Source organism: Pelobates fuscus, chromosome 6 (assembly GCF_036172605.1).
Source record: "Pelobates fuscus isolate aPelFus1 chromosome 6, aPelFus1.pri, whole genome shotgun sequence".
In the NCBI taxonomy this organism is placed as follows: domain Eukaryota; kingdom Metazoa; phylum Chordata; class Amphibia; order Anura; family Pelobatidae; genus Pelobates; species Pelobates fuscus.
The window spans coordinates 44,875,548-44,899,525 of NC_086322.1; the positions used below are offsets into that span (position 1 = coordinate 44,875,548).

Consider the following 23,978-nt stretch of genomic DNA (forward strand, 5'->3'; position numbering starts at 1 on the left):
AACACCAGAGCAGCCCAGACGACCTAATTGCGGGTCGGCTGGCGGAGCTGAGGCTGGCAATACGACAGCTGCTCCTTGATGACACGGCCAAATCTATCAAGTGGTCCAAGCGTACCTTCTATGAACACTCAAATAAAATGGACACACTCCTGGCTAGGGTGCTGAAACCCAGACAGAGAGGGGGCCACATTACATCCATTAGACATAACGACAGTTCGACTAAAACTAGCCCCCGAGATATAGCAGACGTCTTCACGGACTACTATAAATCCTTATATAATCACACGCCGGGTTCAGAGACACGGACGGCGGAGGATGAGGCACTGGCAAAAAAATTTCTGGCAGAACTGGGTTTGCCCAAACTAACACAGGCAGGTGTGGATGCTCTAGGAGCGGAAATCACACCAGAAGAGGTAGCGCAAGCGATAACGGCCCTGAAAGGGAATAAAGCCCCTGGACCGGATGGTTACGACGGAAGCTATTATAAGGAATACAGAGACGAGTTAGCTCCCCAGTTAGCGGCCCTTTTTAACGACTTTCGAGCAGGGGGCGCCCCAGACCTAGACATGTCTTTAGCAACCATAATCCTGTTGCCTAAACCGGACAAAGATCCGAGCATCCCGAGTAGTTATAGACCGATCTCGTTGATCAATCATGACATGAAAATCCTGGCAAAAATACAGGCGACTAGACTAAATCCCTTTTTAGCTACGCTAGTGGACGCAGACCAAGTGGGGTTCGTGCAGGGCAGACAACTTTTCGAGAATACCCGGAGGAATATTGATATCATCTGGAAACAGCACATTACTCATACCCAGACCATTCTAGTTTCCCTGGACGCGGAAAAAGCGTTTGACAGGGTTACATGGACATACTTATTCACACTCCTATCCCACATGGGTTTCCCCGAGCAGGCTATAACATTAATTAAAGCCATGTATACCAACGTACGGGCACAGGTCAAAATTACGGGCGCACCACTACAACCGTTCAGACTATACAACGGTACTAGACGGGGATGTCCACTGTCCCCGCTCCTGTTTGTGCTCTCCCTGGAACCCCTTCTCCAGGCCCTTAGACGACACCCAGACATACAGGGGGTGCGGGTGGGAGGCAGAGAATTCCTAGTATCGGCGTACGCGGATGATGTGCTCCTAACGCTCACCGACCCCGTCAACTCAATGAAGGCCCTGCAGGGCATCCTGGATGCCTATGGAGCGGTCTCGGGATACAAGGCCAACATGACCAAATCCAGCGCACTCCCCATAGGGATTACAGCTGGAGAGCTGGCAGCTCTCCAAAGGACACACCACATGCGAATTGAGCGCCAGTCGATCAAATATCTGGGCGTCAAACTGACGGCAGCCCCAGACCAACTTTTCTCACAGAACTATACGCCACTCCTAAAACAGCTTATGAGGGAACTAGAGGCCTGGAACGATAGACCCATTTCCTGGATAGGGAGGATTCATGCGGTCAAAATGAATGTCCTACCCAGAGTGTTATTCTACTTCCAGTCTCTGCCCATTCAGGTCACCAAGGCACAGCTAGCGCCCCTACAGCAAGCAATAGGGAACTTTGTGTGGCACAACAAACGCCACAGGATTTCGAGACACTTACTGCACAGACCAAAAGACAGAGGCGGGCTGGGATTGCCAAACCTGCATAGCTACTACCTAGCGTCACAATTGGCACAAGTAGCCCTATGGCACTCGCCGCCCGGCGAGAGGAAATGGGTGGACTTAGAGGCACTGATGGTGGGGGCCGATATCCCGCAGCTGCTCATGTGGGTCCCTAAAGCACATAGACCGATCATTAGAGCAACTTGCCCAGCTATCCTGAACTCCATACACATCTGGGATAGAACCCAACAGAAACACGGGCTGGCATCGGCCCCATCACCACTGATGCCATACCTACGCAATAGGGCATTCCCTCCGGGGATGGCAGCGCGCAACTTTAGGAACCTAGAGAGAATAGGGCTGCAGCGCATCTACCAGCTTGTACAGGGGATAGAGGTTATACCATTTGACGCGTTACAGCAAAGGGGCCACCTCACTCCTGCCGATTTCTTTAGGTACCTACAAATAAAGGATTTTGTAAAACAGACATGGGTTCGTACGGCGGCATTAAAACCCATGACGTTTTTCGAACGGATTTGCATTCAGGACCATATGCCTAGGGGCCTAATAACTCGGCTGTACGCCCATCTCTGCTCGGTCACTACTGACGGGGGAGAGCTAGCATACACGACACAGTGGGAGAGGGACTTAGGGGAGCAGCTGGAAGGGATAGAGTGGCAGGAGATCTGGGAAGCCAACCACAAATCCTCGATTTGTGTGACGTTTCAAGAGCAAGCAATTAAGACGATGTTCCGCTGGTACACAACTCCGGTAAAACTGTATCAAATGAAACAAAGCACTACGGACGTCTGTTGGAGGGGATGTGGACAAAAAGGGACATATATTCATATGTGGTGGGAATGTCCACTGATAGCAAGCTTTTGGCTACAAGTTAAGGGTCTCCTTGCCCAGGTACTGCACAGGGCTCCCCCCCTGGACCCATGGGTATACCTACTCAGTAGAACGATAGATGGGTGGACCAGACATGAACAAAAACTCATACATAATATAACTCTAGCGGCTAGGAGGGCAGTGGCAGCGGAATGGCTTAAGACGGCCCCCCCACCGATTTCAAGTGTCATCAATAGAATCAGGGAAGTACACCTGATGGAAGATCTGACAGCAAGAGTCAGGGGTACCCATACCCGATTCCTGAAAACTTGGGCTCCTTGGGAGGATAGCCCTTTAGGTTAAACCGTCTGGTGGTCCTGGAGACCGCAGGACAGGCAACTAAAAAGGATAACGCCCTTGGTGCCCCCCCTCCCCTCCCCCCTCTTTTCCTCTCGACTCTTTCTTCACCCTCACTATCTATGTGTACACCTGTATACAGGTAAAGGTAGCCTCCTAGTGGGGACTGTGAGCGGCACACCCAGCACACAAATTAAGGCACAGGAGGGCCTGATGACGCTCTTATACGATGCAGCCCGAGATAAACGGGCATTGGCCGCCCAGAGACGACCCGGCAGCTAGGGTACTCACTCTTATAGGGGACACGTCCTCATCCCACAAACAGGTCACACAGGTTGCCATGGATGGAGGGTTCTGCGTTTTTCTTAATTTCTATACACCCTTTTAGTTATTCCCAAAAATAAAAACTGACAGCCTATGGCTCACTATGTCGGTGGACAGCTATGCGCTTTAACTATACAGAACAGGGAACAAGGTGGAGGCATTCCATTAGGCAGCCCCCGCCCATACATGCTTTGATAGAATGGGTGAACCCTGTGTATTATGTATGCAGCCAATGTCGTGAAGTGCATAGTGCTCCTGTGATGTTTCTGTTATGACTGTCATAATAAATAAAGAATTCAAAAAAAAAATAAAAAATGTTACCAAAAGCAATTCTCATCTGAACATGGAAACATCACAAAATGGAAGTAGATTGTTTGCCAGAACCAGAACTGAATGATGCCTCTGTCGTTCGGTCGTATTTTACAGAATAATAATTTCTGTCAAGAGAACCTCTGGGTTAGAGACATAGGCTGAGCAGCCACTTTTACTGGCTTAGTTAGTTAGTCTTTAAGAGTTAATTTAAAGGAACACTCTTAGAAATATAAGCACGTGCCCTCTTTCTCCCACACATTGTAAGTAGTCAATCAGTTTTAAAATTCTTTAACTTCCAGGTACTGTTCTCTGCTTCCACTACTTTAGACGGAGACCCAGAAACTCCTAATCAGAAGGGGTCAATAGCTCTCCTAAGAAGAGATGAGCAGTACTTCCCAGCATGCCACTGGCCTTTTCCTCGTCTGCTGCTTATTTGCTGCCTGTGTAAATCTCGGCTTTAGAAATAGAGAAATAGGGTACTTAATTACTGATTTCTTGTATTTTGCCGTAATTCTGTCTTGGTTATGTTTTCAGGTAGTCTCGACCTTACTAATCAATGTAATACCCGAGCACCACATCCCGCTCAACTTGACAGGAAAAGCCAAGATTCCCGGGAAAGCCTGGGTAAAGGACCCTCCTAGAGCCACTCCAGGATTCGAGTCGGACTCCATGTGCGAATCTCAGGTAATGGGTTTCACCCATCATTGTTTTATGAGTTAAGCTCACCCTGAATCCCCTGCTTTAAAAACAACCAGTAATACAACTTTAATGAGGAGCTGTCACCCTGTTAAAAAGTGTTGACGCACTTACTGGGTGGAATTGAAGTAGAGGTAGGGCTGAGTCATCTACACTTGTTCTTTAGGTGTGACAGGACAGTCAGATTTTTTTTTTTTTTTTTAAAGTTAAAAACAAAACAAATAATAAAAATCTGGGAAGTAACAATTCTACTTTAAATGTTTTTCAGCCCTTTTAACCTATATTAAAATAAAAGATGTTAGAAAGTCTTTGGCCCCCTTGGCTGTCTTAATATATTGTAAAATTTGTAGTTCCCAAACACCTTGCAGTATTGATATAATGACCGCTAACATTTTAATGGAAAGTTTAAAGTCCTGCTTTAGTGCTTGACCCCTCCTGCTCGTACTTTCCATTCTAGTTAGAAAGGGCTCATTTTAATCTCTTGTCCCCAAACTGTCCTGAATCAGGTTATCATCCGGAATGGAGAGCTCCTGTGTGGTGTCCTGGACAAAGCTCACTATGGAAGCTCATCTTTCGGCCTCGTTCATTGCTGCTACGAGCTGTACGGTGGGGAGACTAGTGGGAAGCTGCTGACGTGCCTTGCTCGACTCTTCACAGCTTATCTGCAGTTATACCGAGGCTTTACCATGGGTAAGGACATGGCTCCCTGAATCGTTATGTGTACAAAAATGAACAATGGCTTTTTAACCCTTTAAGGACCAATGACGGTCTATGCGATCATAACAAGTTCTTCTTTAAGAAACCTATTTCAAAAACTGTAAGTGTCACTGCTTTAAAAAAAAAAGCAGGGCTTCTTCCAATGAGCAGTAACTTCATAATTGAGCCCAGAGCACTTTAACAATATAAGATGTAGCACACGCATCATGGCTTCTGTTAATTCCCAACGACCGCATATTTAACTTGCCAAAAAATAAAATATCCGTGACTTCTTAGGACCACGGGACCCAACGGGCCCAGCAAGCAGGTTACAACAAGCTCACATACTATGTAGTCCACACTTATGTTATGCCTACTATGTGTTATGTCAATATTGTAAGGCTTTGTAACCATTTTCTATGTTACTTGTCACGCAAAAATAAAGAATTTATAAAAAAAATAAAAAAGGGTTTCAATTCTAACCTTACTATGCGGTCATTAAGGGGATAATGCACTCTAACGTGTGTGTTAAGAGTGCACGTCCATCTTTACAGTTCTGATTTCACCACCACATTCGTGTGAATAAAAAAAAAACAAGATCGTTTTTATTTATCATAGAAGTTTTTGTTCTTTGCTTTTGGGTTTCTGAGTCTTAAACTATTGTTATTGGAGAAGTTTGCTTGTGGCAATATGCAAGTATAAAGTACGGTGCATGCAGTAAGTGTTCGACCACTAGCACTAGGCTAATTGGTTTTAATCCATACTCCAGAACACTGTATCACAGCGACGCTACATGCTGGGTCTGCGGATGTCATTTGTCAGATATTTACTAAACCTCCGTTCCTCTGCATATAGTTCATTAACAGCGAATGACAATGGCTCTCCAAACATAAAACTTACATGATAAATATGTGAGTATTGAGAGGAGTGCATGAAATATAGTACGGGGAAAAAGCAATGCCAGCATGCATGTAACAAGGTATTCGATATCACCTTCTTGGTAAGGTCAATTAACTGCTGTCAATTAACTTTTCCCAAAACGATGATGACAATACCAGCAGACCATATCCTGAGCGCATGTACAGTCATCACAAACCGGTCTATTTACTGAAGGCAGAATTTGAAGTGAATTTTAAATCTAAGGTCAAAGTGGAAACATTCTTTGAGTCCGCTGTGGTTTCAGTTTGGCTCATCTGGCCCTAAATTTTAAATTCTCTTCGAATTCACTCTGAAACAACCCAGAAAGTGTGCAGTCTGACATGATGCCATTCAGTCTACAGATGGCGCTGTTATCCAAGGAATAAAATGTTCACCTTTACCTGCCACGGGTTTTATGACAGGTGAGTTTGGACCCATTCTCCTCTTGGCAACATTTGCCTAGCTTTAATTTTTTTATTTTTTTTCCTCATTGAATCTGGTCCAACACAATTTTTTTCTATGTTTAGTAATGTCATCTGGACGAAAATAATCCAAATAATGTACTATATTATTATCCTACTGTATGCTGGCTCTGTTTCAGCTTTCGAGTGCTTGATAAATATATTTGTACGTATTTATCAAATTTTGTTATGCATTCCTATTTTACCTCGTTTCGATGTTGTATGAATTTGTCGTGAAGTCTTGGCCAATGGGCTTTTGTTCTGCTCCTGCAAAATGACCACGGTGTTCTTAGCTCTCATATTAGATGTGGCATTTGGTGAAGTTACCTCGGTTCCTTTTCTTTTGATCATGAACTTTACACAGATATTGTTATTGGTTTGTAGGAGTGGAAGACATTTTGGTCCGTCCCTACGCCAACATTAAAAGACAGAAGATGGTGGAAAAGTCTACACACTGTGGTGGGCGTGTAAGTGCCATTCGTTTTTGGTGTTCTATTATAGTATCCCCTCTACATCCCCTAGTTCTGTTGCTGCAATGATGTGTTCTATACTGTTCTCTTGTTGAGACAAACTGCCCTATTGTATCGGTAGGCTGTCCGAGCTGCATTCAATCTGTCTCAGAGTTGCACTGATGAGGAAGCCCAAGGAAAATGGCAAGATGCCCAGCTCAACAAGGACCAGAGGGATTTCAACATGGTGGACCTGAAATTCAAAGAAGAAGTCAACAAGTTCAGCAATGAAATCAACAAGGTCAGTTTATTTGTACTTTCCACCTCCAAGCTGCTTCATCGAGAGGATAGAAGGATGGAAGTTGCCACCTGTGTTGGACAGCATTGGTCTTTCTTTCCTATAGATTGTTAGCTGATTTTTATACATTAAACAACTTCAAACTTTAGTTGTTTTAAGTGTTAAACTATCGGATTGATCAGTATTGATTCAGACCTGAGGAAGAGAGGAAAACTCTCAAAAGCTTGTCTTTGAAATATTATGTTACTCCAATAAAAAAAAGGTATCATTGCATACGGTAATACTCTGGTATTTTGGCATTTTATATATATATATTATATGTACTGGTACAAACCCCCATACCTTTATAAGTCTGAATTAAGGTATCGTAATACTGATGGGTTTCCAGAGCTGTGATTTGTTTCCCCAAGTTGTGAGATGCTCTCATTATATTTATAGGTCTGTATGCCTCTCGGCCTCCACCGACCCTTTCCAGAAAATAACCTTCAGCTGATGGTCCAGTCAGGCGCTAAGGGATCAACTGTGAACACTATGCAGGTACGATCCTTTAACTATATCCACCCAGAAGGTGTTGGCAGTGGCAGGTAAAGGCTTAGCTGCCCTGATGCAGATCTTTTTGATAAATAATCCTTTTTCATATATTATGCTACAGATTTTTTTATTTATCTATTTATATATTCCCATAACGCAATCACTTTCTACTTCTCTGTTTATACACATTGCAAGACTGAGCTGTCTCTTCCACCACTCGAGTGATTACAGCTGATGGCCAGGTGGTGGCGCTAAGGAGATCGGTGTCTCAGTTGGAACATATCTCTCTAGTGGCGCTGGTCTATTTCTGTAGTGGTTTCATTGATGCACAGAAACTGATGTTTAACATATCTTTAAAAAAATCTAGGCAAAGGGAAGGCAACCTTCAGTGCTACTGATGTTATGGACTACATCTCCCATGATGCTTTGTATTATGGCTGAAAGAGCATCATGGGAGATATAGTCCATAACAACTTCAGAAATGAGATAAATAACGCATTAAATATCCTAAAGCGCTTTCATGTTTAAAGAGTCCCTGCGTTACCACGATGCCTTGTTCTCTGTAGATTTCGTGTTTGCTGGGTCAGATTGAGTTGGAAGGTCGGCGCCCGCCATTGATGCCTTCTGGGAAATCTTTACCGTGCTTTCAGCCGTATGACTTCACGCCAAGGTCTGGGGGGTTTGTGACTGGCCGATTTCTCACTGGCATTAAACCTTATGTAAGTAATTCATTTAGGTATATATATATATATATATATATATATATATATATATATATATATATATATATATATATATATATATATATATATTTGTGTTTTGGTGTTTGTTTTTTTTTTTTTTTTTTGTTTGTTTTTTAAATTCGAGATTATGGTGGAAAATAACCGTTCTGAAATTTACATCAGATGCGAACACACCATGTTTCTGGCAGTGGTTCGCAGAGTTGGGCTCCCATAACAGAGCAGAAGGCTCACTACTTTGCCCGGTTGAATATGGAAATAAAACACCAGTGGCCAATTTCTGACCTGCAAGGATGTACAGTGTGCTGTGATTTATATATTCACGCAGATCATTTGCAGGGGTATATTTCTATCGAACAATTTAGTGGAGCTTTTTAAAACATTCATTAATAGCATTTACTTGGGTAGTAAGGGTGATATTACCCAGCTCAATTATGTAATGGTAACCTACCATTCATGGGGTAATCAATGGTATGCCAACCAGTTGGATAACTTGGGCAATATACCATTGAGCTGGGTAATAAGGGTAATACGCTGCCATTGTACCCCATGGCAGAACAAGGGAATGATGCCAGGAGCACCGACACCACGTTGGAGAAAATAGAACTAAATACAAATGTTGTATGTGTAATATACAAAGCTGTAATATGTGGGTCATTTTATGTGGAAACAATCTTCTTAAATACATGTACTTCTTGCTGAAGACCATATTAAAAAGAGGTGTGTGCATGAGGATGATGCAAAGTGTTATTTTCGCAGCTCCTTTGTCAATGATGAAAAGCTAGACATTGACCCATTATTGGGTAACATGCGGTTTGTTTTTGAGGGGGTGGGGGGGATGGTTGGTTGTTTTATTTGTTTTGTGTTTGTGTTTTTTTTCCCCTTTTCTCATTAACAAAAAAACAAAACAATGTTTCTTTTTCTATATAAATGCCCAGTATACTAATGATCTGGCTAATAATGCCTTTTTATTCCAAATTTTCTAAGTGGCATTGACTGATTCCTCTCTATTGAATGATTATTCATTTCTTGTTTCCCCCTAGGAATTCTTCTTCCATTGCATGGCTGGGAGGGAAGGTTTGGTTGACACTGCTGTGAAAACCAGTCGCTCTGGGTATCTCCAAAGGTTGGCATTGCTTCTCCACTTTCTCATTCTATTAGTTCGGAATTTACTCTATATTATTGCCATGGAACAAGACCACTTGGATCTTGTGCATTAATGTCTTCTCCCCAACCCTTGCACCTGTCTCTTGTCCTTTCTCCTTTCCAGAGTTTAGAATATTATTATTATTAATCTCGTGCTCTGATTCTTGCTGTTTGTAATCGAGATCTGGAAAGAGATCTGTGCTGCTTCAATCACATAATGCTTTTTGTTCTTGCTATACCACATGGTAATGATGGAGTAGGTGGGGATGCTTTAGTGCCCAGGACTTGGGTAGCATGTGTTGCACATAATGTGACATCCATGACTGTTATCCACTCTCCCATGAGCATTGGAGAGAGGCTAACCTGCACTCTTTAAACTAAAACTATCGTGGCGTTCCTTCCTGGGAGACCCTGATCACTTTGCAGGTATAAAGGGTGGTGGTGAACACATGGTGAGGCTTCACGTTGTTCTAGCGACACACCTCTGTTTTTTTATTTTGGTACTGCTGGCAACTTTGTTAATATTTTATGTACTCTATATCAACCTTTCCTGATGTGTGCTCTCTAATGTCCCGACCCTTTCGTGCAGGTGTGTGATCAAACACCTGGAAGGTCTGGTGGTTCAGTATGACCTGACAGTGCGGGACAGCGATGGCAGCATTATCCAATTCCTGTACGGTGAGGACGGCCTGGACGTCCCGAAGACTCAGTTTCTGCAGCCGAAACAATTCCCCTTCATTGCAGATAACTATGAGGTAAGACATGAAACATTAGGCTTCTATTAACTTTAATTAAACTCCCACCCATTTGTGAGTTATTGTTTCTTCCTTCCATTCATCCAGCTGGGTCCCAGTCACAATAATAGGAAATAATTGCAGTGTCATATTAGTGACAGAGAAAGCACAGCCAATCCGTGGTCTCTCAGTGAAATGAACAGTAGAATTATGGGATACACACACACACACACATATATATAATGTGTATCCCATAATTCTACTGTTCATTTCACTGAGAGACCACGGATTGGCTGTGCTCTCTGTCACTAATTGATTGGGGTCAGCGTTGTTGGTGGGTGATTAAGGGAATTTGCTGCAGGAGAGATAAGTTAAAGATAAGTTAATGAAGTTGTTCTGGTGAGTATAGTCATTCCCAGCAGGCATTTTCATGCAAACACTGTCTTTTCAGAGAAAAGGCAGTGTTTACATTGTTCCCTAGGTACACCTCCAGTGGCCACTCCTCAGACGGTCACTGAAGGTACTTCCTGGGGCGGCAGTGATGCACAATGAGCAGCACTGCTGTTCAGCATGGAGACAATGAACATTCTTCATAGAGATGCATTGATTCAATGCATCTCTATGAGGAGATGCTGATTGGGCAATCCGGCGTTTTCGCTACTAAAAAAAGAGTGGACATACCCCATTTTGAATACCGTGGGTTGTCTACTTTAAAAAAAAAAAAATATGGTTTGATGGGGGTAAATTACATTGTCCGGCTTCAAAAATGTCCCAAATAGGACATGGGAGCATAATGACCAGCTGTGAAAATTCCAAGTTGGAAAACTGGAATGCGCACCCTCCAAATAAGGTATTTTAGCCCCCACAGAACCCGACACACATATACATGGGGGGTATCACTGTACTCAGGAGATGTTGCTGAACACATATTGGTGTTATTTGGCAGTAACCCTTAATGTTCTCCGTACATATATTCTTAAATTGCTATGTGTGTCCAAAAAATGACCAATTATTATTATAATTTTGTTTTTTAAATCTGGCATAGATTGGCGGTAAAATGGTTGTATGAAAAGAGTCAAAATACCCCAAGTTTAATACCTTAGGATGTCTTCTTTTAAAAAAAATATACATGTGAAGGGTTATTCAGGGGTTATTAGTGTTACAATGTAACTGAAATAGTAAAGTGGTACTTATAGCCCTATAGCTTGCAAAAAAAGCTAAGAACATGTTAACATTGGGCATTTCTAAACTCGGGACAAAATTTAGAAACTATTTAGCACGGGTGTTTTTTTTTTTTTTTATTCTTCATTTTTGCAGTGCGTATATTAGTCACAGGCATACATACGGTACCCCAACGGCATTCCATATGCAGGTTTCAAGACATTAGTTACAGTGGGGGGTAGATAGACAATGCACTTTTTTTTTTGGTATACATATCACGTAAAGATAGCAAGCTAATAGGTGTCGCTTTGTGGCACAACATGCGAGTAGTTATATACTAAACAGGCATATATAAGTCTAGAGTATCTGTTAGAACTAATGGCAACGTAGTGTGGAAACGCATAGTAGGGTAGACTTTCTGAACTGCCCCGGCGGGCGTTCTAAATGTGATTTCGCATATAAGCAACCAGTGCACAATTGAGCTTAGAACACTAGGAGAGAGATAGTGAGAAGATAAGGCACGTTAGTAGAGACATGTTCAGACATATTCAGCTTACGGCAGCAGGATGGGTTGGAAAACATTTGCAATACAGGTTGTGACATTAGTTAGTCAGGCACATATTTTAGGTTATTAGAATTATTATTTCAACAGTGTAATTATCGCTTGTGGAACTATAAAACATCATTAGAACAATTTTGAGGCATTGCTTGGAACAGTGCAATAAATGTTGTACCAAAATGCTAATTAGTGGCTCAGGCTATTGCAATGAGACTATTTGGCTGCTGGGTATGTGGTAACATGCTAGTCTGCTGCACCTTAACTATAAGTGGACATAATGGAGATTATAAATCGCAGATGAGAGCTTAGACTATCTGGTCCTGAGCTAAACAAATAATAACGAGAGGTAGTCTATGGCATATTTTACAGCATCTCTGTGTAGCTATGTTATATGTTTGGCTAGCATTGTCCACTTAAAAACTCTTAGTCCATGCAGTGAGAATTATATTTACGAGGTATGGGTAGTCCATATGTCGATGGTTGCCGGCTGTGAGTGTGCCCTCTAGATGCAAGTGTGGCATGTGCACTTGAGAGGCACAGAGGTGGGCTTGTCAGCCGATGCCCAGTGCCTTCTTGGAAACTCTGGGCGATGTGCCTTCATATCTGGATCCAGCTTTGATGGCGTCCTGTGGGGTTCGCTATCGCTCAGTCTCTCGATCTGCAGCGCTGGTGGCGGGAGGTCGCGTTGTGCTGCGCCAGGCACTGTGAGGCTGGGTTGGTGAGTGCTTCGCAGGTGTCGCTTGTGAGGGGTTCTTGCTGTTGTGTAGCTGCGAGTGGGAGCTTGCGTTTGGACGACATTTCTTTGCCCGCCTTGAGGGCCGAAGGGATCTTATGTCGGAGCCTTGGCAGTTTGGTGGTGGGAACCCTCCCTTGCCCCGGAGCTGTGGGAGAGCTGGTGCTCGTAGGCCACGAGCCTGGGAGCCTACGAGGCCCAGGGTCGCCCCTTGCGGGGTGGTGCGGGGACTTTTATCCAGTCGCTGACTTGATCGCGGTGCTGCTCTCCGCCAGTGTGGCCGGCACCTAAGGGTTATACCCTTCTTTGCTCTCAGCCCAGGAGGGCTCTGGGTGTGAGGAGATGGAGCGTGGGTCATAGAGTCGCCCTGGTAAGTGTCCCCAGTCCTCTGTCCACCTTTGGCTCCGGCCCTTGCGGCCTTTTTGCGGCTTGGGGTTTCTGGCTGCATGTATGCCTCCAGTTGTGCCCAAAAACAATCGAAGATTCTATCGATAGTCTCTCTTGTATTCTGTAGTTGCTGCTGTGGTGGTTTGGTGCCATCGCTCATCCGACACTTGCGTGTCAGGATGGTCCACCATCTTGGGGTCCTCTCTCTCCATTTTGTGTAGGGAGATCGGTGTGCCTGTTTCTCGGTGCGGAGGTTGGAGCACCCCGTCTGGTGGGGACCGAGATATCCCCCGTCGGTCCATAGGGGAGGGGGGGGGGATGAGTTTGTTCTTTACTCTTGGTGCGGTCGGCGTATGGCGGGAAGGCCACGGGTGTTTTTTTGGCGGTTGTAGATGCGTAACAGAACAAAGTTAGAAAAAGTGTTTACATTTTTTTCATAATATTTTATATTTTAGTACATTCTATGATAGGATGAAAATAATGGTATCTTTAGAAAGACCATTTAATGGCGAGAAAAACAGTATATAATATGTGTGGGTACAGTAAATGAGTAAGAGGAAAATTACAGCTAAACACAAACACAGAAGAAATGTAAAAAGAGCCCTGGTCCTTAACGGTAAGAAAATTGAAAAGTGGTCTGGTCACTAAGGGGTTCATTACACTTCAGAAAGTCTTGGGCAACAACATGTCGTGCTTTTGGTGTCAATAAGACAATAGGTAAAAGTTTAATCATGCGCTATGAGACATTGCGGTAAAATTTGTATTGTGCTTATAAAATTCACACCTTGTGAACAAACCGCTCTTTGATGGTTTAATATATTTGTTTTTGTGTAATATCTTGGATAGTATATGGTAAGTAAAGGTTCTCGGTTCCATCATGTGACTTTGTACATCTCGGGTTATCGTGGATGTGCGTCCTTTTGACATGTAACATAGTATTGTCCAGACCATGTACTTTCCCATAATTTAGATATAATGAAAGTACGGTGTCTTAACTCTAAGACTTCATGCTATTAAAGGGTCCAAGAGACCCTTTTCTGTCATAAATATATTTTAATTTCGTATAACCTATTGGGCACTATTAGCATGTCCACTTCTTTTTTTAAATGTTTTTATTTTTTTATGTAAAACATGAAACATAACGATAAAACTTACTTTTAATCCAGTGCTGGGCGAGGTCCTTCCACACCCTGTCTGTTACGCATAATTACTCCTCTCTCTATGGTCCAATGAAATGCTTCTCACAGAGAAGCATTTGATTGGATCATTCTCAAGTCTCTGAGCACTGGGAGGGGTGGGAGGAAGTGGGGATGGACAGAGAGAAGGTGAGTAGAAGGGGATTATTTAAAGAATTGCTCTAAATGCAAGGAATCTGGGAGGGAGCACACATAGAGTAGGAAGGAGGAGAGATCAAGACTTCCTGCCTGACGTCTTTTACCTGCGCGCAGTATGCGCTGACAAAAGATTTTTGCTCTAAATTGTTCCGGGCTGTCTGTTACGTGTGCCGTGGATTTCAAGCAGAAACGCTATACATGCAGATCGTTACCTCTAAAAGCAGAATTGGTCATGGAGGCTGGTGTTAAGGACACATCTATTTTATATACATATTTTCTTTGACAACAGACAACTACTTTGTGCTTCCAGTTCAATTTTAATTTATCTCTTTCTCTTTTAGTGTATTGTCTCATTTTTACGTCCTATTTGTGTAAAACTTTCATCACAATTTTTCGCCACAACCATTTATTTTTTATTTTTTATTTTTTTTTACGAAAACAATGCTATTACTAAATAAAAATAAATTGGGATTTAGGATGAAAACTATAGCGTAAATGAATTGCATTTTAGTCCAGATTAGATTACACTAGCAGCCCATGAACAGAACGGGAGATTGACAATAAATGCTCAATCTATTTACTAAAGCCATGTCTTTGTTTTGAGGCAGCCAAGCATGACGAAAACACTGCATCTGTCTCTTGTTAACACAATGCATGTCCACGAATCTCGAGTTAAAAAGGCATGGTCTATAGATGAAACAACTGGAATTTAAGCGCAAAAGGACTGCAATGGTGGAAGACTTTATCGAGCCAAAATAGTGCATAAAACATCAAAAAGCCGGTTACTCACAAACAATGTGCCAATAGACAGACGTTATTCGTATAGCTTGAAACCATGCTTATTACATGCCCGATTATCTCCACATGTACTGCTTGCCCCTCTGTCCGTATCTCCCAGTGAGTGCGTGCTCCTGGGGGTTCCAAGACAGAGTTCAGTCAAAGCGCTCTACGGTGGTCATTTGGTTAACTTCACTTTAGATAAACAAATTGTATTTCACCAATTGGGGAGGGATGTGACCAACACCCATGGGTAGTATATGTTTGTATACATATATTGCCATGCACAACAGCTGTGTCTTGCACAGCTCTGTGATGTTTGTATATTGTGTGTGTGTGTATATATTTGGAGGGGGGCCGGGGGAGACATGCTGGCTGTTGGTTATTTACATAAAAATAAAAGCTTTTTTTATTGTGTGTTTTGTGACGTTTGTTCCTTGATTAAATGTGCAGCACGGTGACTCACAGAGGTAATAAATTAACCTACACAGATAGAAACTAATCTCTTTATGATGTTTGCTCTTCTTTATATAATGTAAAATATTTCTTGCTGGCAAACCCATCAACCGCAGTAACCTTTGAACATTTTTGAGAGATTGGTCCATTTGAGTTTCAGGGGTCGATATTCGTTACAGCTTTTAAAATCCATTCTATCTGACAGGGACAGATGTTAAAATGTAACATTTTGCTCTGTATTCCTGATCGAACTGTCTAATCTTTAAACTGTATAATCTACTTTGTCACATGATGGTCACTGTTTTGGAAACCTTAAAATCCATCAGTGTGTTATTGTGGGATCCAGCTAGCAACTGTTGCATGTTTTATTACAACCCCCGCCCCCACCCCCCCCAAAATACGATCAAATGCACTTATGTTGTGTTGGTGCTGAAAGTGTGCCCGGAGGATCCTTTTAACGTTAATATCTGTTTAATGGACCAAAAATGTATTCAAAGGAGCATTCTGGGCACTGTAACACATAGCGATGAAGTTGTCATGATGCGCGCAGGTTATAAACGCCATGTCTTTTTCACGCTCTTGTTAGTGGGGCTAGGCTGAGAGCATCAAATGATTCACTCAGCCCGTCAGTGGCGCCCAATCAGAGGCTTCCTGAGTGAAGCCTCAGACATTGAGAGGAAGTAAAGGGCGGTTGGGACCTCCTCGCACCATACCAACTTCATTGTGATGAAGTTGTTATAGTGCTCAAAGTGGCCCTTTAAGGCTCTCAGTGTGTTCAAAGCAGAGCTAGTATTGTTATGAACATTTTTCTGTAATGGATATAACCCACTGATTAAACCACACCGAAGTGGTTGTCCCAATTTATGTACGGTAATTTCTGGAATTGGAAAAAACTGTATGCACGTTAAAATTTTTAACATTTTTCCCACAATTTTATGTTTAATATAAAAACAACTTTCCATTGAATTAAACAACGTGTAATCGATAGATTGCTGTTATTTTAAGATTGGCGACCCATTACATGTTTGCCTAACCCATTTGCTGCTTCTATTGCAAATCATAAAATATTTATATTTCTACCCCTTTAACCCCATACGCAGGTCGTTAAGAAGTCTAAACGGCTGGATGAAGTGCTGTCCAAGATGAATTCTGAGCAAGCAAATCTGCATAGCCAGACCATCAAAAAATGGAGGGCAAAACACCCGAATCCATCGCTGAGGCTTAGCCCCTTCTTACTCTTCTCACAGAAGAAAATGGCTGCAGCTAAAGCGGCTTGTCCAGACGGACAGAATGAGAATGGCCGGAGTCCTGCATCTAAGCTGGTATGGTATATACCATGGTGCGCAAATAGTATAAATATACATGGAAAAAGAGAGCACTCATTGGATTTTGTTTTCGTCTGTATGCATAAGAGGCAGAGATAGATTTATATGTGTGGGAGTAAATGTATATATAAACACAGAAATAAAATTACATCTCACTGGGCTTTGGGAAGTCCACCCAGGACACATAAATTGCAAGAAATCAGGTTTATTCGCTCAAGTGAGAATTGCTGGGAATTCCAAAGACAAAGGTCAAAATAGCCAAACTGGAAAAAGAATTGACTTGGAGGATTTCTCTTAATTTGTCTGTAATGGCTTACATTAGAATTCCCGGCAGTTCTCACTTCAGTGAATAAGCCTGTATGTTTCCACAACTTTCCCAGAATTCCAAGCTTGACATGCAGACGTCTCCCTGCTGACCAAAACTGGCATTGTGCTCCCAACACCCAAAACCTTGAAATTGTACATATATATTATAATGTGTATTTTGTTTGTGTGTGTATATATTATGCACACACACAATAAACATAGAATATATAGCATGTCCTAAAAATAGGAATACCAAGAGGTGTCAAAAAAAGTAATTCCCAGTTTAGCAATACTCAAAGTTAATCTTTCTGTGTGTGTGTGTGTGTGTGTGTGTGTGTCTCATTTACCTTGTGTCTCATCTATTTTTTTTTATTTTCTGTCTCTCTTTATGTGTAAGTGTGAATTCAGTGATGTTTTATCATGTTGCTGTGTATATATGGATACATTGATGTTTGTGCTTTTTGGTGTGCATGTGAATGCAGTATTGCTTTTAGAGTGTGTGTGTGTCTGTCAAGCTTTAGCATTTGCCCACCATGTGTTTACTGTACTGCCAGCTTTCTCAATTCCTGATCTCTTGAAAATGTTTCTGTTACAGCTGTTGGATACATGGTATTCTCTCCAAGAGAAGGCTCGAGGCAAATATTCTAAAAAGGCTTCTCACATCCCTGACCCCTGCCTGGCAGTCTGTCGCCCAGATATCTATTTTGGATCAGTCTCGGAAACATTTCAAGACAAGGTCGATCAGTATGGCTTCCAATGGGAAGAGAAAAGGAAAAACGGCTATGAGAAATCCAAACTGTCCTATGACAAGTAATTTTTCTTTTTCTTATCCACATTTAAACATCAAGCTATTAAAGCCAGAGCTATTAACATTATTTTGAACTCGCTGTCATTTTTATAAGATATTAAAACCTATAGTTAGTTTTATTGAATTGAATTGAAACCTGAATCAATGATATAAGAACTGTATACTTTTGCTTTTGGTCACAGGCGCCATGTCAGTGCCTTATAGGACTGTACGTTTGTACAGTCTCAAGTACTATATTCTATTGGCAGTAAAGATAAATGCTTAGCTTTTTTTTTTTGCTAGATTTAATAGCTGCTGCAATGACAACATCCATCACAGTTACACTTGTCTCGAACAGGCTTCCCCAAACTCCGGCCCTCCAGATGTTGCTGAGCTACAACTCCCATGATTCTCAGCCTATCTATTTCATTCATAGAATCGTGGGAGTTGTAGTTCAGCAAAATCTGGAGGGCCGGAGTTTGAGGAAGCCTAGTCTGGAAGAAGTGTACTACTGATTGTCCACAGTCCCCTGATTGTGCATAGAATTAAGGGACACTATAGGCACCAGGGCCTCTTAATCTAATTGAAGTGGTCTGCATGCAGTGTCCCTGTCCCCTTAACCCTGCAATTGTGTTTAACTATTGTGTTTAACACTAAACTTACTTTAATTTCAATGTTTGTTGCTTATCTTGCATCACGTTAACTAATGAACCAAGGTGTGTGATTATTAGCTACAAATTTAAATCATTCTCGTGGACTTTGGTTCCGTTAAAAACCAATGAAAACTGCATATAATTTAACGTGTATGTTATTAAAATGTGCTAGCAACTCCATGCTGTTTTTGTTTTTCCCATTTCAATCAAGGGAAGTTTTAAATACATTTCGTGACTTTTTCCATCTGACAGTTTGAGGACGTTGCTGCACCTTAAGTGGCAGAGGGCCCTGTGTGACCCAGGAGAGGCGGTGGGACTCCTGGCCGCTCAGAGTATTGGGGAACCATCCACCCAGATGACCTTGAACACCTTTCACTTTGCAGGCAGAGGAGAAATGAATGTCACGCTAGGTATTCCCAGGTACGTAGATTCTAAAAAGCAACAATCTCATCGGCTGCTCGTGTTTCTGTTCATTAGGAATGCTCCATTAATAGTGCTTGTTTTAAGGGTTAACTGATTTAATTTCGAAAAATAGTTTGTTTTTCCCCACAATTTATTAATGATATTAAATAAATGACTTGTGATTTCAGTGTATCTTTTAAGGTGCTTAAAACAGTCACATATTTAAATTAATTTTATGTATTCATTATTTAATTATTTTATTTTATTTACAACACTGTGGATTCCCCTTACACCACCAATCTAATATAGGAAGGAGGAGAAAAATAAAAAAAATAAAAACGTAGCGGTCCGACACCGAAATGTGGCGTGCTCAAAATATTGGGTGTCATACAACTACATTCTGTTTTGTTTTATTGTAATGACTTGCAATTCAGGCATCTGCAAATCTCACACTTATTAAAGATTGTGAAGAAAAATTAAATAAAACACAGCTGACCTGAATTGACACTCTGACTCGAAACCTGGTCAGCACACTATCACCTACATTTTCCCAGTCTTTATCATGCATTTCTGTATTGCCCCTTCTGTCTGTATATTAACCATGCAACTGTGAGCATCAGCAAGTGCGTTTGTGTGTGTGTTTATGTTCGTTCTCTCGTTCCACTAGCCATAGGCAGTTGAAAATTGTAGCTCAGACAAGTAAAAATTCACCTATAGTGAATGGACCCTCCAGGACACAGGAGGGCATTTTAGCCGTGTATATATTACACTAATGTGTGGGCGTCCTCACCATCTGCAAGCTGCCAATAGTTTATTTAAAAAATAATTATTTCAATGTGTGATGTTGTACCCGGCTGACTTGCACATGTGAGTTTCTATACAGGGGTTCTAGTGACGAATATATGGACATGTGCGTGTTCTCTGATTCTTTCACGTTCTCAACCCGTTCCTGGTTTGAATCATAATTCGAGAAGGTGGATTATATCCCTGGGAAAAGCTGCAGGCAAAAAACTGGACGAGGAAAAGTAGTCCCCTTCCTCATTACCTATGATGGAATGCAGCATACATGGGTGGTAAATCCAACTCTGCAGCCCTGGAATTTATTTTGGTGGCGGAGGGGGGCTACAGTTGATTACAACATAAAATAATTTCTTGGTGTTTTGGATTATTTAATCTTGATAAGAACTGGATGATACACAGCCCCACTTTGAAAGTGAATTACACAGTATATTCAGTAGGATTAAAAACATGTAGCGGGGGCAAACTCTTTAAAATGTCCTTCCAGACCATGGTTCCTGGGTTAAAGGCAGCATGCTGACACAGAGAGCCCCAAGATGGCATCTCAATGGGAAAACCCACTTCAACTCCTCAGTGGAGGATGACCCAGGTACATTGGATTAATTACTCACTGCCAATAGTCTTCCTTCACCTATAGCAACCTAAGATGTTTTCCTCTCTTTCAATGAAAGGGGATGTTCTTAACCTCATGAAGAACATCCGTACATCTTTCATTATCAATTTAAGTCAACAGAGAAGGATGTCGCCACTACTTGCCAACAACAGACTGCACAGGTACCACAATTTTGGGGTCTTTCGAGCCCCTGGAGACAAAATGCATATGGTAGCCATATGAGTGACAAGACCCCTCTTTAGCTTGAAATTCTTCAACTCTGCCTTCTTCAGGATCTCGAAAGAGAAAAACGGAAGTCTAACAGATAAGGGGGTAACCCTAGACAAATAGGTAACTCTTTCTAGTTACCTATTTGTCTAGGGTTACCCACTTATCTGTTCCTGATTGATTTTGGGACATTGATCTTTGCCAATCTCTTATTAATCATTCTTCAGGATCTCTGCAGATCCATGCTGATGCTAAGGGAAACCCTATCCTTTATCACCAAGCTGCTGAGGGACTCAGAAATCTGGTAAATATGGGGACTGAATAAATGCCTCCCAGATGATGCATCTGGGTCCCAACAGATTTATCTGTGACCATATACAGGTATTGCTCTGTAAGCTGACATTCTCATGATTTGGAAGAATCCCAAACTAGTGTCTCTGGTTTTCACAGTGTGCCAGCAATTAACATGGCCGTTTATTATTCAGTGTGTGTCTTGATAACTTGTCGTTTATATTAATGTTTTTTTTTTTTATGTGTTTTTTTTTATATATATATATATATATATATATGAAAACCAAAACCCAAATTACACATTTTGCTGTCATTTTACCTCTAAATATAGATACAATCCTTTATATCGACCAGCATATTCCGCAGCACTAAATACAGAAGGAGAATGTGATCGGGCGTTTGCATTGCATAGAATGCAATCAGGCTGGCAGATCACATGGTTCTAGATTATTTGCGAGATCCCAGAGGTGTTCTTGGTTGTGCTGGTGTCTAAACTTGACCTCCAACTTTGTCGGCTGGCAGAGAATTCTGGCAAATGTCGTCCAGCAGCTAGAGAAATAGAATCTCTTGCTAATTCTGAGACCTGGAGAAATGCAATGGGGAGTTCTTAGATGTTTTAGTGGTTTTGTGCTGGGTTTAAATATTTGCATAGACTCTCTTTCTGGGCTTTTCTCTAGTGTCCACTGAAGCTGCCACCTGCCTGGGCTTGTTCTAAGGCAGTGATTCCCAAACCAGTCCTCATGGCCCAGCAAACTGTCCAGGATTTATCTAATCAACCCCAGTGGGAGATACTGACTAAGCCTGGACTGTTATATGTCCAGTAGGACTTGTTTGAGGACCAATGTTCTGCAGGTTAGCAGCTATTTCATAATGGAGCAAACAAGTGATTAATATTGAGATTGATGAGCCCGGTTCCATGTTTTTGAATGTGTTGAAGTTCAGGTTTATGAGAATTCTGAAGAGCCAGGACTGGAGATTAAGGATTAGTAGAATCCTGAGTGAGGAATGATGGATGCCAGCAGTGTGTAAGAACCCGGAGAACGTTTACACGAGATTGGCAAAGGAGATGAAACCTGTACATGATCAAAAGGGTATGATGACTCAGATGTCATTATATATTATTATAATTATTAATATTTATAAAACCGCCAACAAATTCTGCAGAGCTGTATGTTTTATTGGCCATCAAGCCATAAGTTTTACGGAGTTTTATAAAAATGTTTAAGGTGAAGGAGGTACTAGAGTTGTCAAAAAATCCAATCTTGATTCAGATGGTTTTTATATTTTTAGTTGGTTAAATCATTATAAGTTTAATTAATGTTGTGCGGTTTGTTTGTCTTTTGCATTTTATATCCCTAGTGTGATTACACCAGGTTGCAAATCTTGGCGGATTTAAAAGTAAATATTAGCCTTATGAATGATGACTGATTAGCATTGGACGGTTGAGCCAGCTGGATCATTATTACAGATCTGTTTATATGGCATTCTTGTCAGTTTTATTAGTGCTGTAGATATGTTTTACTATCTAATTTGGTTTTAATAATGTACCTTGGCATGCCTGGGTGCAAAGAATTGGAAACGTAGCAGTAGAAATAATACAATGCAATTATGAAGTAAGTAGGGTAATTAAAGTGTTAAAGTAAAGTAAGATGTAGTAATATCACCAGAATCCAGGCGCTATCTGCAATACGTTGCTATATCCTAGCATCACCATGTTCCCCAGTTGATTGAATTATAATGCATGTGCAGCTGTGTATTGTGTTTTTAGATATTGTATAACCTTTAAATGGATACTCTAAGCACCAAAACAACTTGCCTAATTAATGAAGCAGTTAGGGTGTATATATCATGCCCATGCGGTCTCACTGCTCAATTATTTTCGGCAAATACCCCCTGGTGTGACTTACACAGCGTGCATGAAAACAAAATGGTTTCATTGTCAATTTGATTTTACATAACAGTTTGTTTACTTTAGATATTTTTATCTTCTGCTCTTTTGATTGGACGTTAATCACACACAGGGGGCTTCAGTAGACTCTTTTAGACAATTAACAGAGTAGGAGGTAAGACATTCAAAATGAAACACACCATGCAGTAAGGGAAGATACAATTTCAGACGTTTTCCCAGGAAGTGTGTATGGAGACTGTGTCAATCTCACCCAGGGGAGGTGTGGCTGGGGCTGCATAAACAAAGTGATTTAACACATAAATGTCAGAGAATTAAGCAGTGAGACTGCCGGGGCATGATCTATACACCAAAACTGCTTCATCAAGCTTAAGTCGTCTTGGTGCTTACAATGTCTCTTTAAATAGTGAGTCAGTGAGCTCATTTTATAATTGGAGAATGGGTATAATTTTGATCCCTGTAAAACAGGGGTTCTCAACCCAGTCCTCAGGACCCCCTACCAGTCCAGGATTTAGGGAATACCTGGGTGTGTCTAAGGTGTTTAGGGGAAAAAAAAAAAAACACCTTAATCCCGAAGTCCTGGACTGGTAGGGGGTCCTTGAGGACTAGGTTGAGAACCCCTGCTGTAAAATAAAAATTAAAAAGTGACAATTCTGCTAGTCGATTTTGATTGTTTTGATTGAGATTTTAAGCTGGTTTGGGCAGAACCCTTTTCACATACTGTTCCTGTATACCATACATGTTTTGTTAAAATAAAATGTTTGTATTTTTTACCTATTGTACAGCACTGAAGAATATGTTGGCGCAATATAAATAAGTGTGATTGTTTTCCGCTCCCCTTGGTGAAATCGATCTTTAATTTCATTGATTTGTTTATGTTGATGCCTCTAGATCAGGGTAGTCAATCTTTTAATACCTACCACCCACTTTTGTATCTTTGTTGATGGCAAAATTTCCTTACTGCCCACCAGTGCCGCAGTAACTAATTTTATCGCACAAGCGAATATTAAAAATTTTTTTTAGAAAGGTTTTAAAAAAAATTTTTTTTACTTGTATCTATTTTTATTTTATTTTTGTACATTTTTTTATTTTTGTAGTGCATATGATAACAGACGTGCATGTGATTCCCCCGACGGCATTCCACATGCTGATTTCAAACCAATAGGTG

General features: G+C 41.4%; 1 protein-coding gene across 1 annotated transcript in view; it reads left to right on the forward strand.

The window, feature by feature from the left end:
* The window catches only part of POLR1A (RNA polymerase I subunit A), a 107,309-nt gene that overhangs the window by 51,453 nt on the left and 31,878 nt on the right, over positions 1 to 23,978 (forward strand). The window contains exons 15-25 of the mRNA XM_063457643.1: positions 3,981 to 4,130; positions 4,649 to 4,832; positions 6,602 to 6,684; positions 6,809 to 6,967; positions 7,403 to 7,501; positions 8,062 to 8,214; positions 9,279 to 9,361; positions 9,971 to 10,136; positions 16,623 to 16,844; positions 17,749 to 17,963; positions 18,846 to 19,013. Coding sequence (XP_063313713.1) covers positions 3,981 to 4,130; positions 4,649 to 4,832; positions 6,602 to 6,684; positions 6,809 to 6,967; positions 7,403 to 7,501; positions 8,062 to 8,214; positions 9,279 to 9,361; positions 9,971 to 10,136; positions 16,623 to 16,844; positions 17,749 to 17,963; positions 18,846 to 19,013 — 1,682 coding nt within the window. The remainder of the gene's footprint in view (positions 1 to 3,980; positions 4,131 to 4,648; positions 4,833 to 6,601; positions 6,685 to 6,808; positions 6,968 to 7,402; positions 7,502 to 8,061; positions 8,215 to 9,278; positions 9,362 to 9,970; positions 10,137 to 16,622; positions 16,845 to 17,748; positions 17,964 to 18,845; positions 19,014 to 23,978) is intronic.